This window comes from Penaeus japonicus, unplaced genomic scaffold, assembly GCF_977035675.1.
Source record: "Penaeus japonicus unplaced genomic scaffold, GWHDUDI00000001_assembly GWHDUDI00000010, whole genome shotgun sequence".
NCBI lineage: Eukaryota > Metazoa > Arthropoda > Malacostraca > Decapoda > Penaeidae > Penaeus > Penaeus japonicus.
In genome coordinates, this window is record NW_028234412.1 from 31,010,731 (window position 1) to 31,025,730 (window position 15,000).

Consider the following 15,000-nt stretch of genomic DNA (forward strand, 5'->3'; position numbering starts at 1 on the left):
ACCAATTGAGAAATCTATTAACCCATGATGATGGTTGGTGTGCATAACTACTGAACTAGCTCTCAAACCAGTTGTTATATAGTGCTGGTGGCATCGGCTAAATATTAGAGGGATGGGGAAGGTTTCTTCTCCGCCCTCTGTGCAGTGCAGACTACCCTAAAAGACATTTTTCTATAAACTGGTCACAAAACAAGGGGTTAAGCTGACTTTGGAACCCTGGGGCCGGATACTCAAAACAGCTAATGACGTCGTAAGCCCGCGCAGCCAGGCTGCGCATGTCTTAACTCGAACTGCGAGCTCCGAGGGTCATACTCAAAACTTTTAAGCGTCCCTGCGTGATGTCACAGCACCTCGTAACTTAAGGGTGGTCCCGAGCACTCGTAACAGTGTGAACCCGGAAATAAGTTGTGCTAGTTCTGACTTGTGCAAACGAGATTTGTATAGATTATGTTTCACTGACTGTCCCAGACAAAGTATAAGGCGTCATATCAATTTTATATTGTATCTGTGTATCACAAATACCTCCATTCTCCCTAGCCACTTGATATAAAGAAGATAACAAGCAATTATAGAATGCGCTTGTTGTTTACCCAGTGGAGGTGATGACAATACATATTGAATACACTATAGAGTTTTGGGAAATGAAGGTGTATTGTCATAGACAAAGATGTATATATATATATATATATATATATATATATATATATATATAATATATATATATATATATATTATATATATTATATATGTATTATATTATTATATATATATACATAATATAATGTATTTATTATATACAAACATACATATATATATATATATATATATATATATATTCATATATATATACTCATAAATATATATCTGTATCTCTCTGTCTATTTATCCATTCAAATATCCATCTATCTGTTTTTATAATCATCTATATCTCACTCTCGCTCTCTTTCCCACTCCCTCTCTCTCTTTCGCTCGCTCCTCCTTCTAATGACCGTGGCCTCCAATTGGTAGTTACGTCTAAGGGGCTGACTGTTGATTGGTAAATTCGAAATGGTCCCACCATCTGAGGGTATCCCATCGAACTACGGTTATGAGGTTTTCTCTTGGTTACGATATTTTATTTTTTCTCTGAGTATGGGAGATTTGCGACCTCGTAGGGACATCGTACCTTACGAGAGCATAACCCGCTGCGACGTCTTAAACTGCCAGAGTTTTGAGTATCCGGCCCCTGTAGCTCTGAAGCTAGTGCCATTATAGCCACAATACATCATGACTGTGTATGCACTTCAATGCCGATGCTGCATCACATACATGTTGACACCAGCTGATGATGTCAGTACTCACAAATAAGGAAGCAGACCAAGTTCTTTGTAGTCAGAATATACATGGTGGTTTTCAGTGATCCTGTGCTGGAGTGCCAAAGGCACATAGACAAAGTGATCAATTGAGTTATTGGAGGTGTCGTAAAAATTTACCATGATTACTTTTATTATTAACCCATAGGCCCGGCATATGGGGTTGCCACTACTTGCCGGGCCCGTCGGGATTGGGTTAATTGGTTAATAGAGTGACTCTCCATAATATACTTACACATGCATGCAGAAGCACAAGCACGTCTGGTAATTTTTTTGTAAATCTTATAATGGTTGTATATGTATCTCAAAAGAGAAAACTATATTGGTAATTGTTACTATTAGGACTGCAGAGGCTAACCTCCACCTTATATAAACTGGTAAGACAGAGCTTGGACTGAATACTTAATAAATGATTAATTGCTGGTGAAGTCTACAAACTCATCTTGCAAGTAAATATGGATTAGTTTACACTATCATTGAGAAGGGCAGAGGCCATGGTGGCTTGAGTCACAGAGTGTTTCAGATCTTTTAATATCTGGTGTAACCTTTATCCTTTACATCTACTGAATCATTCTTTTATTTTATGATAAATTTTATACAGTTTTATATTTCCAGGTACCTATCTAGCTCTCTGTGCCAGCTTTATGATAATCATCATCTTATTGTTTTCAGGCTACTGCCATGGCACTGGATTGGCGTGGGGACTACACACTTCTTGCAGGGTAATTATTGTAACGTGATTTGAGTTTCTCGCTGTAGGTGACAAATGCATAAATTCAGGGTATTGGCTTTAAAGCAGATTGTGATATGTGCCAGAATTGTTAATTTCTGGAAAGAGATGCCTATTGACTATTTTTGAATTAATTTGTTTATTAAATATTTTTTATTTTTTATAGGAGACGTAACCTAGCACTTATCTCTTTGGAGAAGCCATTAGAGATTGTCAAGAGGGTCAACAGAACACAACAGAAGTATGATGTCACAGCAGCTGAGTGGAACCCAAAGCAAGCCATGGGACACACCTTCGTGATTGCTGTATGTTGTATTCAGGCATTGTTGTGGATATGAAGGGTAGAAAATTAGCGTACATTTGTGTCTCTTTTTTTAGATTTTCTTTAACCCATTCGTGTCAGGTGATGTGCTATCATGTAATGGGAATATTTCACTCTGGTCAGATGACATTCTATCACCATATGATCTCTACCTCTAAATATACAATTTACATATTTATGTATGTATATACTCATTGCACTTGCATTTTTATAGACACATTATTCTTGACTCTCAGCATCCCATAAGGGAAAGGGAAAAAATAGGTGGTTAGGCATTTCTAAATCCTTATTTTCAGATATATTAGGGATTTGAAAATATTAGTAGCATAAGATAGGACTGAAAGACTTATACTTTCTCATTTTTAACCCCACAACTGTCCTGAATAGTCTGGTGAAAAAGCTGAGATATGCCAATGGACGGAGGGGAGTCTGAATGGCATGACGACACTACGGGCCCACACAAGAACAATAACAGATCTCAACTGGCACCGTTTCGATCCTCACCTGCTTGTAACTTGCTCTATAGACACCTTTGTCCACATTTGGGATACTCGGGAAACACGCAAGCCCATTGCCTCTCTCTCGGCTATTGGTGAGTATTTGGTGGGTGTATGTACAGCCAAAAAAGATTGTACAATTTTTTTTCCATTCTTTGATTCTTTCTTTCCTCCTTTATTCCCTTTCTTTCTTTTATGCATTAGCTCATTTATTTTGCCATTCTTGTAGAAGATGATTGATGATTGGACAGTTTTCTCAATTATTATTATATTTATGTCAACATATAACATTATATTTTTGTTTTTCTCAATTTGACCTCTCCTTTTTTATTATACTTTTGAATGATATCTTGACTGCTCTGGGTCGAGCATGTTTTATGAGGTGGGATCACTCTTGAGCTGCATTTTTCATTTTGTTAAAATTAGTATCAGTGCTATTATGCCATATATAGACCTATACCATCATAGTCTTGAAAATAATTGAAAACATATAATATCTTAAGGTGCCCACTCCAGGCTTAACATCTTAAGATAGAACCAGTCCTGGAAGGGTAAATGAAAGTCAGCTCAAGCGAAATAATATATGGAGAGCAATTAAAGGGGATATTTTCACAGAACACATTTATGATTATCACTTAGTAGTATGCCTAATACCAATTAATTAAGCAAACCAATTTATAAATATATACATATTTTTTCTAGCTGGGGCATCACAGGTAAAGTGGAACAAATTGAATCCACACCTCCTGGCCTCTGGTCATGACTGTGATGTGCGTGTGTGGGACCACCGCAAGACAGGTCAGCCCATGCAGTATATTGCAGCTCACCTCTCCAAGATCCAAGGCCTGGACTGGTCACCCAACCATGAGAACCACCTTGTCACCTCATCTAACGTAAGCCCGTGGATCCTCCGTTTCTCAAGGGTTTTGCCAGATGGGAATGTACATATTTATAACAGGATTTTTATGAAAAGATTTTGAAATTGAAAAAAAAATGATGTTGAGATTTTTTCACATATATTCCAAAATTTCTGTTTGTAATGTGCTCTTTTAAATTCTGAACATGAAAATGCAAAGTAAATTCATCACAAAGTTATTTATATTTCAAAATGAAAATGTGCTTTATACACTTAAATTTTATCTCCCAAAATATTGAACCCAACAGGATTGCACAGTGAAGTTCTTTGATATCCTCAACCCTCGCAAAGCTGAGAACTTTATCAACACTTTGTCTCCAGTGTGGCGGGCGCGATACACGGTATGTACATGAGTCAAGCACTGATGCTCTTTTGTAGTGATACTATTTATTTCTAGTTGTGCAGTAATTTCTATCCACAATTAACTACAATTTTAGAAATTTCATCTCTTGTTGAAGATTTGTTTTGCTATAGCTTTCTCTTCACTTTTTTTCCTCCTCCTTTTCCCATTAGGAGATTTACTTAACTGGTATTTTCTCCCAATTCCAGCCCTTTGGCGAGGGGGTGGTGGCGGTGGTGGTCCCCCAGCTTCGACGGGGGGAGAACTCCCTACGCCTTTGGTCAGTTACAGACATGAGCTCTCCCGTGCATACCTTCGTGGGCCATTCAGATGTTGTGCTGGAGTTTGAGTGGCGGCAGAACCTAAGCAACCCTGGAGACTACCAGCTGGTGACGTGGGCACGTGACCACAGCCTCAGGATTTGGAAGATAGACCACCAGCTGCAGAAGGTGAGTCTCCTCTGTGGATGGGAAGATGTTTAGTGATAAATACCAGAGAATAGTGAAATCTGAGTATAAGTTACAGAAGGTGAGTTACTTCTGTTTATGGTGACAAGGAGAAATTCACTGATTTTTTATTATCTGTTTTAACCCTTTTGAGACACATTTTTCAAGGAATCAGATCACTTTTGTATTGCATTTTCCCTTTTATTGAAATTAAGCTATTTATTCCTGCAATTGTGGGAATCATACCAAATGGTAGTGAGTTCCACTTTCCTAATATATATATATATATATACATACATATATATATATATATATATATATATACATATGTATGTATATATATATATATATATATATATATATATATATATATATATATATATATATATATATATATATATATATATATATATAAACCATAAGTTTAGAAAATGACAGGAAACACATGTATTAACCCATTCACGCCGGGGCGGAATTTCGCCTACTCCCGATAACGCCGGGAAGATTTCAAGCGCGCAACCGTTCGTGCCGGGGTGTTTTCCCGCTGCGCGCGGTCGCTCTGACGCTCGCAGAGCGTTTTTCACCCACCCTATCCTTATGGTTTGCGTGATTGCGTCTAAAGTGTAATCATGTGTAGAAAGTAGTGCTATGTTCAGAGGATGTATATCAGTCGAAAAAGATGTTATAGCACTGTTTTTTTAGTGTTATTCTATTGAACTTTTTCCATATTCTTTACTCCTATGTTGTAATACCAATGGGAAGTGGAAGCATTCTTCTAGTGAGGTAACAAACATAGTTTTTTTTTTCAATTTTTTTTTTCTTCCTAAACGAAAAGAAAGAGAATATGAACAACCATACATGTGCATACAAGTGAATGCAAGTAACAGCAATGTTTTTTCAAGTGTCATTTTCTTTTAGTGGGGCAACAAAAGATGTTATATAATTTTTTTTTTTTTTTTTTTTTATTCCTCGGCCAATTACAATTGATTTTACGATAGCCTTTCGACTCAGATCATCATATTCAACAAATCAGAAACAGAAATCACCATGCCGTAATCAAGATTACGTATGTACCTGAGACGTCATTCATATTACGTTATATCCCATTTTCTACTATTTAGAAGGATAAACTAAAGTAGCTAAGACAAATCAAGTATGAAAATCGAATTGTACTAAGAATAATCTATCATTCTAATGCGGACGTTTCAGCACGTCGCTACTGGCCTCCCGGCGCGCGGGCCGAAAATGTAGCACGTGCCAGGACGTCACCCGGGTCCGGGGCTTTTTTCGACCACGTGTCAGCACGTCAACCGGCGCGAATGGGTTAACCCTCTCTAGACGGCTGGAATGCCCCCATCGTGAATGGGTTAAGGTGCCCAGCCTAGGCTGAATGTCTTTAGATATAACCTGTCTGGGAAGGGTTAATTCCTAAAGGATGTGTATGTGCCAGATATAGTCATGCTCAGGTGAAGACATATGCATCTTTTACCAATGTTTAATTGGAAGCCAGGAAGTGTTTTGTAATGTTTTTAAGTATCATAATGTAGATATTAACCTGTGGATTCCAATATATTAGAATAGACAGAAGCATTTGTTTAGTGCATTTCTGTGTCAGATTGTAAGAAGGCAAATCCTTTAGGGGTTAAAACATGAGATAATTAGTTTCATACATGAACTTATGTCATGCTTGATCATTTATAGCTATGTGGACACGAGATGGAGGAAGAGGCTATGTTAACAGAGCGCACAGACAGTGATTATACCAGTGACACCACACCAACACCAGGTAAGTAGAAGTTGACTGAAGAATCTAAGTGAAAGAATGATGAGGAATATATGGATTTAGTGAATAAGAGCACAATGGCAAGTACATGTTCCCAACATGAATGGGTTTAGAAAAGAAGAAAGAAAAAGAAAAGAATAAATGGATATTCGTCTCCAGTATCTATTCGCTGGCCTAATTTATTTTTATTAACTTCTACTAATTTTCCAGGTCCTGAGACAAATGACTTAGATGCAGATGGAGAGAGGAGAGACTTTGTCCTCACCAACAGTGACACACAGCAGACTGAAGATGCCGATAACTCTGTTGTTGACGGTTTGTTATCATTTCATATTGTTGTGCATTTTTGAAAAATAAAGTTCAGTAAAAAGAGGCACTAAATGAATTATCAGATATTTAATTGAAAGGAAATACAATTGCCAACTTACCCAATAATTCATCAAAGCCACTCATGGCATATATTGCCACCTTCTACAGGATGTGACCCGGATAAAAGCATTTCCTCAAACAAATTCAGTCTGGATGGTGCAAATGATAGTACACAAGAAGCAGCCAGTGGGACACCACGGGACTCTGAGAGTTTGCTGGCCGAGACTGTTCCATCTCAGACATCTCAGACTCGAGTCCAGTCAGCAGCCACCCCTTCACCCTCACATCAGGTCACCAGCTTCACCAGCAGTGAGTTGTTTTCTGTTTGTGTTGAGACAGTTTTCCATTCTTGTGCTTTCTCTCTCCCTCTCTCTTTCTCCTCCCTTCCCTGTCTCCCTCTCTCCCTGTCTCTCTCCCTCCCTGTCTCTCTCCCTCCCTTTCTACCTTCCTCTCTCCCTCCCACCCTTTTCTTGTCCCTCTCCTCCCCCTCTCTCACTTCCACCCTCTATCTCATTCTCTGCCTCTCCATTATATTCCCTAAAACAAAATAGATGCAAATAAATGTTAATAAAAATGATAGCAGAAGGCCAAAATGAACCGCCATTTTCTTCCTCTGCCTCCCCCCTTCCCCCTTCCTTGTCAGCTCTCCCTGCGGCAAACAAAGCAAGCACGTCAGTGGTAGGCCTCTCTTCGACTCTTCCTGCCGGCAGCAGCCTGACTGTAGGACAGCCCATGACACTGCAGCAGGAGTTCTCTCTACTGAACACGTCACTGGACAACAACCAAGTCAATTCTGTAGAAGTTGTGGTGAGTATGTTTGGGTTTGTCTTGTTTGATAGTGATTAATCTCTATTGTTCAGTTTATTGTGATCAGTTTATTATTTGATACTCATTTGATTATTTAGTTATGGCTAGTAGGTTCCCACTTTTTTTTTTATTCTGTAACATTTGAAATGGTTTAGGCTTTGGATTAAGCCTTGTTGATTCTCTATCAAAGGGCCAAGAATGTTAAGTATGTCTAGCATAGCCTTGGTTTGAACTGCAGTTGTTTTTTTTGTTTATTCTCTGTTACTCCTTGTTAATTGTTTGTTTCTTTGTCTCTTTGCTATTTGGTTCTTGTGCTTCATTTTATTGGTTCTTGTAACCATAAGGCAGAGAGGTAAGTTAGTTCGGCCACATTATCAGGCAATTTTGTGAAAGGAAACTGTGTTGAAATGGATATCTGTTAAAAGTTTATTAACCCCCAAAAAGATGCACCATCTTGAGGATGAGGGTAAGGGTGAGAGAGTGAGAGTGAGAGTGAGAGCAAGAGTAAGAGTAAGAGTAAGAGTAAGAATAAGAATAAGAATAAGAATAAGAATAAAAATAAGAATAAGAGTGAGAGTGAGAGTGAGAGTGAGAGTGAGAGTGAGAGTGAGAGTGAGAGTGAGAGTGAGAGTGAGAGTGAGAGTGAGAGTGAGAGTGAGAGTGAGAGTGAGAGTGAGAGTGAGAGTGAGAGTGAGAGTGAGAGTGAGTGAGTGAGGGTGAGAATGAGAATGAGAATGAGAATGAGAATGAGAATGAGAATGAGAAAGAGAAAGAGAAAGAGAAAGAGAAAGAGAAAGAGAAAGAGAAAGAGAAAGAGAAAGAGAAAGAGAGAGAGTGAGAGTGAGAGTGAGAGTGAGAGTGAGAGTGAGAGTGAGAGTGAGAGTGAGAGTGAGAGTGAGAGTGAGAGTGAGAGTGAGAGTGAGAGTGAGAGTGAGAGTGAGAGTGAGAGTGAGTGAGTGACTGAGGGTGAGAGTGAGGCTTTGACAAGTTAATTGAGACAAGTGAGGGTGAGAGTGAGAGTGAGAGTGAGGATGAGGATGAGGATGAGGATGAGGATGAGGATGAGGATGAGGATGAGGATGAGGATGAGGATGAGGATGAGGATGAGGATGAGGATGAGGATGAGTGAGTGAGAGACTGAGGGTGAGAGTGAGGCTTTGACAAGTTAATTGAGACAAGTGAGGGTGAGAGTGAGAGTGAGAGTGAGAGTGAGAGTGAGAGTGAGAGTGAGAGTGAGAGTGAGAGTGAGAGTGAGAGTGAGGATAAGGATGAGGGGGAGGATGAGGGCAAGGGCGAGGGCGAGAGGAGAATTTGACAAGTTAGTTGAGACAAGTAAGGGTGAGTGTAAGAGTGAGAGTGAGGGTGAGGGTGAGGGTGAGGGTGAGGGTGAGGGTGAGGGTGAGGGTGAGGGTGAGGGTGAGGGTGAGGGTGAGGGTGAGGGTGAGGGTGAGGGTGAGGGTGAGGGTGAGGGTGAGGGTGAGGGGAAGGGGAAGGGGAAGGGGAAGGGGAAGGGGAAGGGGAAGGGGAAGGGGAAGGGGAAGGGGAAGGGGAAGGGGAAGGGGATGGGGATGGGGATGGGGATGGGTAAAAAATATATCATAATTTTTGTATTGATAATTTGCATACTTATCTATCATATTTCTATTTTTATCTGTCTATTGATAGGTAGGAAGATAGATGGATGGATGGATGGATGGATGGATGGATGGATGGATGGATGGATGGATGGATGGATGGATGGATGGATGGATGGATGGATGGATGGATGGATGGATGGATGGATGGATGGATGGATGGATGGATGGATGGATGGATGGATAGCAAGATCTAAGCTAGTCTTTAGATAGATCTAGCATTATATATTATGCTTCTATTTATAGTTTGAAATGTTTACCTGTGACAGATGAAGAAGAGTTGGAAAAACCACTGAGAAGAACAGAGGAATTGTTGGAGAAATATACTTTTATTTTCTTTTTAAGTATTTTGAGTTATTATTGTAGGCATTACCATTATCATTTTGTGTGATGCACAAGTAGGCACTTTTGGGACACAGTAGACTCTGGTTGGTATAAGCACTTCCTCATCACCATCTTTCAAACTATTAAGAAGCATCTCAATCTTTGAAGAAAATCAAGAAATATGAGTCCTAAAAAAGACTTTTGTTAGTGAAGGGTAAGGAAGTTAGTTTTAAAAAAATGATTGAGCTGAAATAACCAGAGTCTACTGTAATCCCACAGACTGGAGGAATGGAGGTGGCGGAAAGCGGAGAGATCAAACTCTGTCGAGAAAGAAGCGAAGTTGACGAGTTGGATAAAGAAGAGGAGAGCTCGAGCGGACGAGACTGCAGTGGACTGATGGAAGGGACGTGTCGTCTCTCTGGAGACTACGCGGTGTTAAAGAAGGAGGCGGAAGAATTGATTGAGTGTAGTGGGGTGACAGGGGCTGAAGGTGTGATTGAGGATCCTGGGGGATTGGTGGAAGGAGGCAAGGACTCCAGAGATGCTAGTCTGGTAGGGCAGGCTTCATATGTTAAGGAAGAAGGAGCCACTATCAATGAAGCTGGCCAGAATTGCATGGCTTTAGAGGACTCCAGTGCTCTAGTCCACACAGTGGTTAACTTCGTGAAAGAACTGGATAGTGATGACGATGACCATCAGTTCCGCACATGTGATTTGAACACTCTAACTGTTGGAGGGAGCAAACAAAGTGAACATGAGGTGATGACAGAAGTTGAGAACAGGGAGAGTCTCTTTGAATTCAGGAGTGTTGAGGTCATGGATGAAGGGCAGGCCGGGAGTACTGCTAGTGATGGAGACCTGAAATCACTCACAGTGAGTTACTTGCTTGAACTAGAGAATGGGAAGAGGGAGCCATTGGTTGAAAGCAGCAGGTTTCCTGACAACCACATTATTAAGATCAAGTCTTACACAGATGATTTAGAGGAAACTACAGATAAAGACAGCCATGAATACCCTAGAGGAGAAGAACCTGCCCTTCGGATTAGATTCAGCAGTGAGAGTGAGATGATGACACCCTTAGAGCATGTCGTGAAGCACAGTGAGAGAGTGAGGACGTCCCCACAGAGTCTGGAGGGGTGGTTGGTAGATGGTTCGGATATGATCAGTCTGGTGCCAATTGGCGAAGCTGCCAGTCTTGGAGAGGTGGATATGGGGAAGGAAGAGGCAGTGATACACATTGTTGAATGTGAGGGCGGGCTTGAGACCAGTAACCTCCCGACCCCCTCTGCCTTGCTGACTGGTGAAGATGTGGCATCTGCAGGAGTCTCCATGCAGGGTGAGGCAGAAGAGGTAGTTTCAGTACAGGTGATGGACACAGCACCCCTAATGCTCTCCCTTCCGTTGGTTACTGCGCAGTCCTCAATGAATGCAGCTGTCATGGAAGGATCCATTCTCATTAAAGGGTCTAGAAATGAGTCGCTCCAGGTCTCTGCGAAGCTTGTTTACTTACCCGACTGTGAGGAGAGCAACCTGGGGCCGCCCGAGGAGGCGTGTGCTGCCCTTGCGCCTCAGCTCCTCGAGGGGGGTGTGCTAGTCCTTGGGGATAACATAATCATGCTAAGCAACCAACTCTACCTCACACATGTTGAGCTGGTGGCAGCTGAGGGTGACACACACACACAGATATCAATAAGCCTGCCCACAGATCCCATGGAGAATTACCACGACAAAAAGGTCAACTTTGTGCTCATTAGTTTAGGGTCAGATCAGAACCTGGTTATGGCTTCAGCTCCCTACACTCCACAGAAGCTGGTGAGGCTCCTTCAAGATGATAAGATCTCTGTACACAATGCACCTCCTAGTGAGGAACCTGGGCTATTTCAGTGTGACAAATGTGACAAGTCATACAAAGTTCGTTCTTCCTTGAACAGCCACAAAGTCACGCACAACTCAGAGAAGATGTACAAATGTGATGAGTGTGACAAGGCTTTCCACTACAGCACACCACTACAGATCCACAAGCGCATCCACACAGATGAGCGGCCATACAAGTGTGACAGATGTTCAGCTTCGTTCCGCTCGAAAGCTAACCTCAAGTACCACGAGCGGCTGCACACAGGAGAACGTCCCATCACCTGTCGAGAGTGTGGTCAGGGCTTCAAGGACTACACGTCCCTGAAGAGACACAGACAGAAGGCTCATGACATGTCTAGTCTGAAGTGCGGCGAGTGCAGTGAAGTGTGTCTGTCTCTTGAACATTTGACTACGCACATGTGGCAGGTGCATGATCTACTGTACGTGGAGCAGAGTGCCAGCAAGTGTGAGAAATGTGGAGAGACATTCTCAGACAAGAGGACATTTAACAACCACATGATGATGCATGAAAGGAGGGACAAGGCAGCTCAAGTTGGGCTTCGTAAACTTGCAGATTACACCCACCGATGCGGCATCTGCAACATGACGTGCCAAAACAAAACACAAATGCTCATACACATACAAATTCATGCAGCTGTAAAAAGATTCAAGTGTCGGTACTGCAGTAGTGCATTCATGTATCGTTTTCTACTGGCACGCCATGTGCGAGAACAACACCCAGATGACCCAGAGTGGTTCTGCCAGTACTGTGACGACATCTTTGAAACGTGCAGGAAGATGACCATGCACAGCTGCCGTACAGTGCGAGGGGATTACAGCTGTCCACACTGCTCCTTCAAGACTGAAGTCCGGCACCGACTGTTTAGACACATCGTGAAAATTCACCCCGAGGATAAGATGCCATACTACTGTGAGTTCTGCAAAAACAGCTTTGAAGACCCCAACAAGTTGCGCTACCACCAGAAACGTGAGCATCCAGAGAAGATGCTTATGGTCTCATTGCAGCGTGAGTCGGCCAAAAACAACAGTGGTGGTGTTGGGGGGAAGGACAAGAGTGATTCTCCGAGCATTGACATGTCACAGGTGGAGATGACCATCGAGGGGAACACGCTGATCTACTTCATTCCTGAAGACCTTCGGAATGACGAGGTCTTCAAGGAGAAAGTCAAGTTCAAGTGTTTCTACTGTGAGGCAAAGTTCCCGATCAAGAACTCCATGACGAGGCATATACTCCGTGAGCACCCAGGAGAGAAGGCATACAAATGCCTCAAGTGCAACATCTTCCTGAAGTCGAGTGTGGAGTCGAAGAACCACCACCGCCGCTACCACAGATTCTCAGAGACAGGAGGCCGAGACCCTCACCGCAATGAGAGGGCGATGATGAAAAGGGCGAAGTGGTTGCAAGCGCAGATGAACAACTCCGAGAGTCGCATAAAGAACCTGTACAAGTTCAGGTGCCGTTTCTGCCAGATGGTGTACCGGGAGAAGCGGTCCCTGGTGTCGCACTACCGCAAAAGGCATCCAGATGAGGAATGGGATTACTTCCCAGACAAACCTATCCGCGCTGCAGACGAAACTGTCCGGAAAAAGAGGATCCTTGTGTATTATGACTGCAGTTTTCACGATGACTGTAATGCTGTGTTTGATGACCTGGCAATGCTACGCCAACATCTCTTCAATGCCCATGATGTTGCAGAGGAATTCAGTGATAAGTACGTTTCTAAACGTCTAGTCATCGAGCACTTGCGCAGGGGGAGGCTGCCCAAGAACGCCATAGACAGGCAAGCCAGAAGAGCTCGATATGGTAAGAGAAAAATGGAGGTGAGGAAGGACTCTGCCATACCAGGTACAGATGTTGACACAGATAATGAAGAGATTGTCGATGATCCAGTCGTTGGTGCTCTAGATTCAAAAGTCGATATAATAAGTTCCTTACATGAATCCTTAACCCCGGATTTAAGTGTAGATGATGATGAGGAAAGCTCATCAGTTCTGGACAGAAAAAGACCAAGGTTTGCTTCTCCCAGCTGGAGTGAACAGAAACAACAAATTCACTTGGATGATATTGGGTCGCTTAGGGATGTCAAAAAGATGTTGTATCGCTGCCATCGGTGCAGCAGGTCGTTTTCCAGCAGAGGCGAGTATCGGGAGCATGTTGTGCAGGCTCGCCACGCGGACTGTCGCTCTTTCCAACATGATCCTCCCATCAAACAGGAACCGACAGATGAGGACGACAACTATAGTACGACGGACTTCTTTGACTATCATGACTCCTCGGCAGAAGCGCTGCACGATAGATATGATGATGATGAATCTAATGAGCAGCAGAGAAGAACAATATCCCACAGAGGTAGAAAGAGATTGCAGCGCACTGAGTTGAGGAGGGAGAATATCACAGTGAAAATGGAGGTGGAGTCGCCACAGGAGGGAGAAGAGAGCATTGCCATTACCAGCCTGGAGGAGGAGGAAGGGCGGGGGGAGGCAGTTCTAAAGGTTCTCACCATCCATGCCCCGGAGACAGGAGGAGGCCCAGGTCTCGTTGGTGTCAAAGTGGAAGCCCAAGAAAAGGGCAAGAGCAAAGATCTGATAGATAGAGAGGGTGATGATTCTTGTCCAGGCATGCAGGAGAGTTTGCCTTTACATGCAAATCTGCCAATTGTAGGGAAAGATGTCCTTTGCCACAGTGAAAATGTATTAGATTCTCTCTCACTGATGAGTAGCAGTAGGTCAAGCCAGGTAATGAGTAGGTCTTACGTATCACTGCCTTCTGAAGGTGGAGGAGGTTCTTCTAACGATAGTATCATGGCATTGGGAGAAGACCATAAGACTGGTGCTGTTAGAATCAGAACTAGAAAGGTGGAAAGAACGCAGCCAGAAGTGAGGATGCAAAAGATTGAAGAACCAGGAAGTGTGGGAGAAGAGTCGGAGAGAAAAGGGGCCAGAGTGGGGAGGAGACCGGGGAGAAAAGGAAAGGATCAGGAGAAGAGGGGGGGTAGAAATAGCGAGAAGAATGTCGAAAGCACAAGAAGCAAAGGGACTAAGAGGGAGAGGGAGAGGATGTCGGAAGGGAAGGTATGTGAAGTGTGCCATGCTCACTTCAAGACACGGGCGGAAGCTTCCTTTCACATGAGATTAGACCACTAGATGAAGTCAGGACAGAAGGGCCAGTGATATGCTTTTATAAAATTAACATCGAATGCATCCTGTATTCGTACAATGGTAAATGAAAAATATGAGAATATATTTCAAAGAATAAACGGAAGATAGTAAAAGAAAGCTTGAAATGAAAGGGGAGACTGATATTATTTGGTAATGCTTACATCGAATATATCCTGTATTCACGTTACGGTAAATGAAAGGTATGAAAATATGCTTCCATGAATAGATGAATGATAGTTTTAAAATAATGTCAAAGGATTTTTTCTTTACCAATGAAATGAATAAAGACGAAATGCCAGAAATTGTGATACTTGCTGTGATTTATGTATATAGTGATACATAAAAAAGTTTATAATGTTGCAGAAGACTTTTATTTAGTTAACCTATTAATTTTAGGATCGGACTTCTCAAGAATTTGTAGAGTAATACATGTAATTTCCTGAAAA

At 42.3% G+C, this 15,000-nt stretch overlaps 1 protein-coding gene across 3 annotated transcripts in view; it reads left to right on the plus strand.

Moving 5' to 3' along the window:
* The window catches only part of Wdr59 (WD repeat domain 59), a 46,778-nt gene that overhangs the window by 1,558 nt on the left and 30,220 nt on the right, over positions 1-15,000 (plus strand). For 2 of the 3 annotated variants that reach the window (XM_043023080.2, XM_043023079.2), the window contains exons 2-11: positions 2,025-2,074; positions 2,249-2,387; positions 2,792-2,996; positions 3,604-3,794; positions 4,066-4,158; positions 4,367-4,606; positions 6,305-6,389; positions 6,597-6,701; positions 6,864-7,064; positions 7,399-7,562. In XM_043023080.2, coding sequence (XP_042879014.1) covers positions 2,025-2,074; positions 2,249-2,387; positions 2,792-2,996; positions 3,604-3,794; positions 4,066-4,158; positions 4,367-4,606; positions 6,305-6,389; positions 6,597-6,701; positions 6,864-7,064; positions 7,399-7,562 — 1,473 coding nt within the window. Of the gene's footprint in view, positions 1-2,024; positions 2,075-2,248; positions 2,388-2,791; positions 2,997-3,603; positions 3,795-4,065; positions 4,159-4,366; positions 4,607-6,304; positions 6,390-6,596; positions 6,702-6,863; positions 7,065-7,398; positions 7,563-9,799; positions 14,914-15,000 lie in introns of those variants that run through there. The other variant, XM_043023078.2, reaches the window with a different exon arrangement.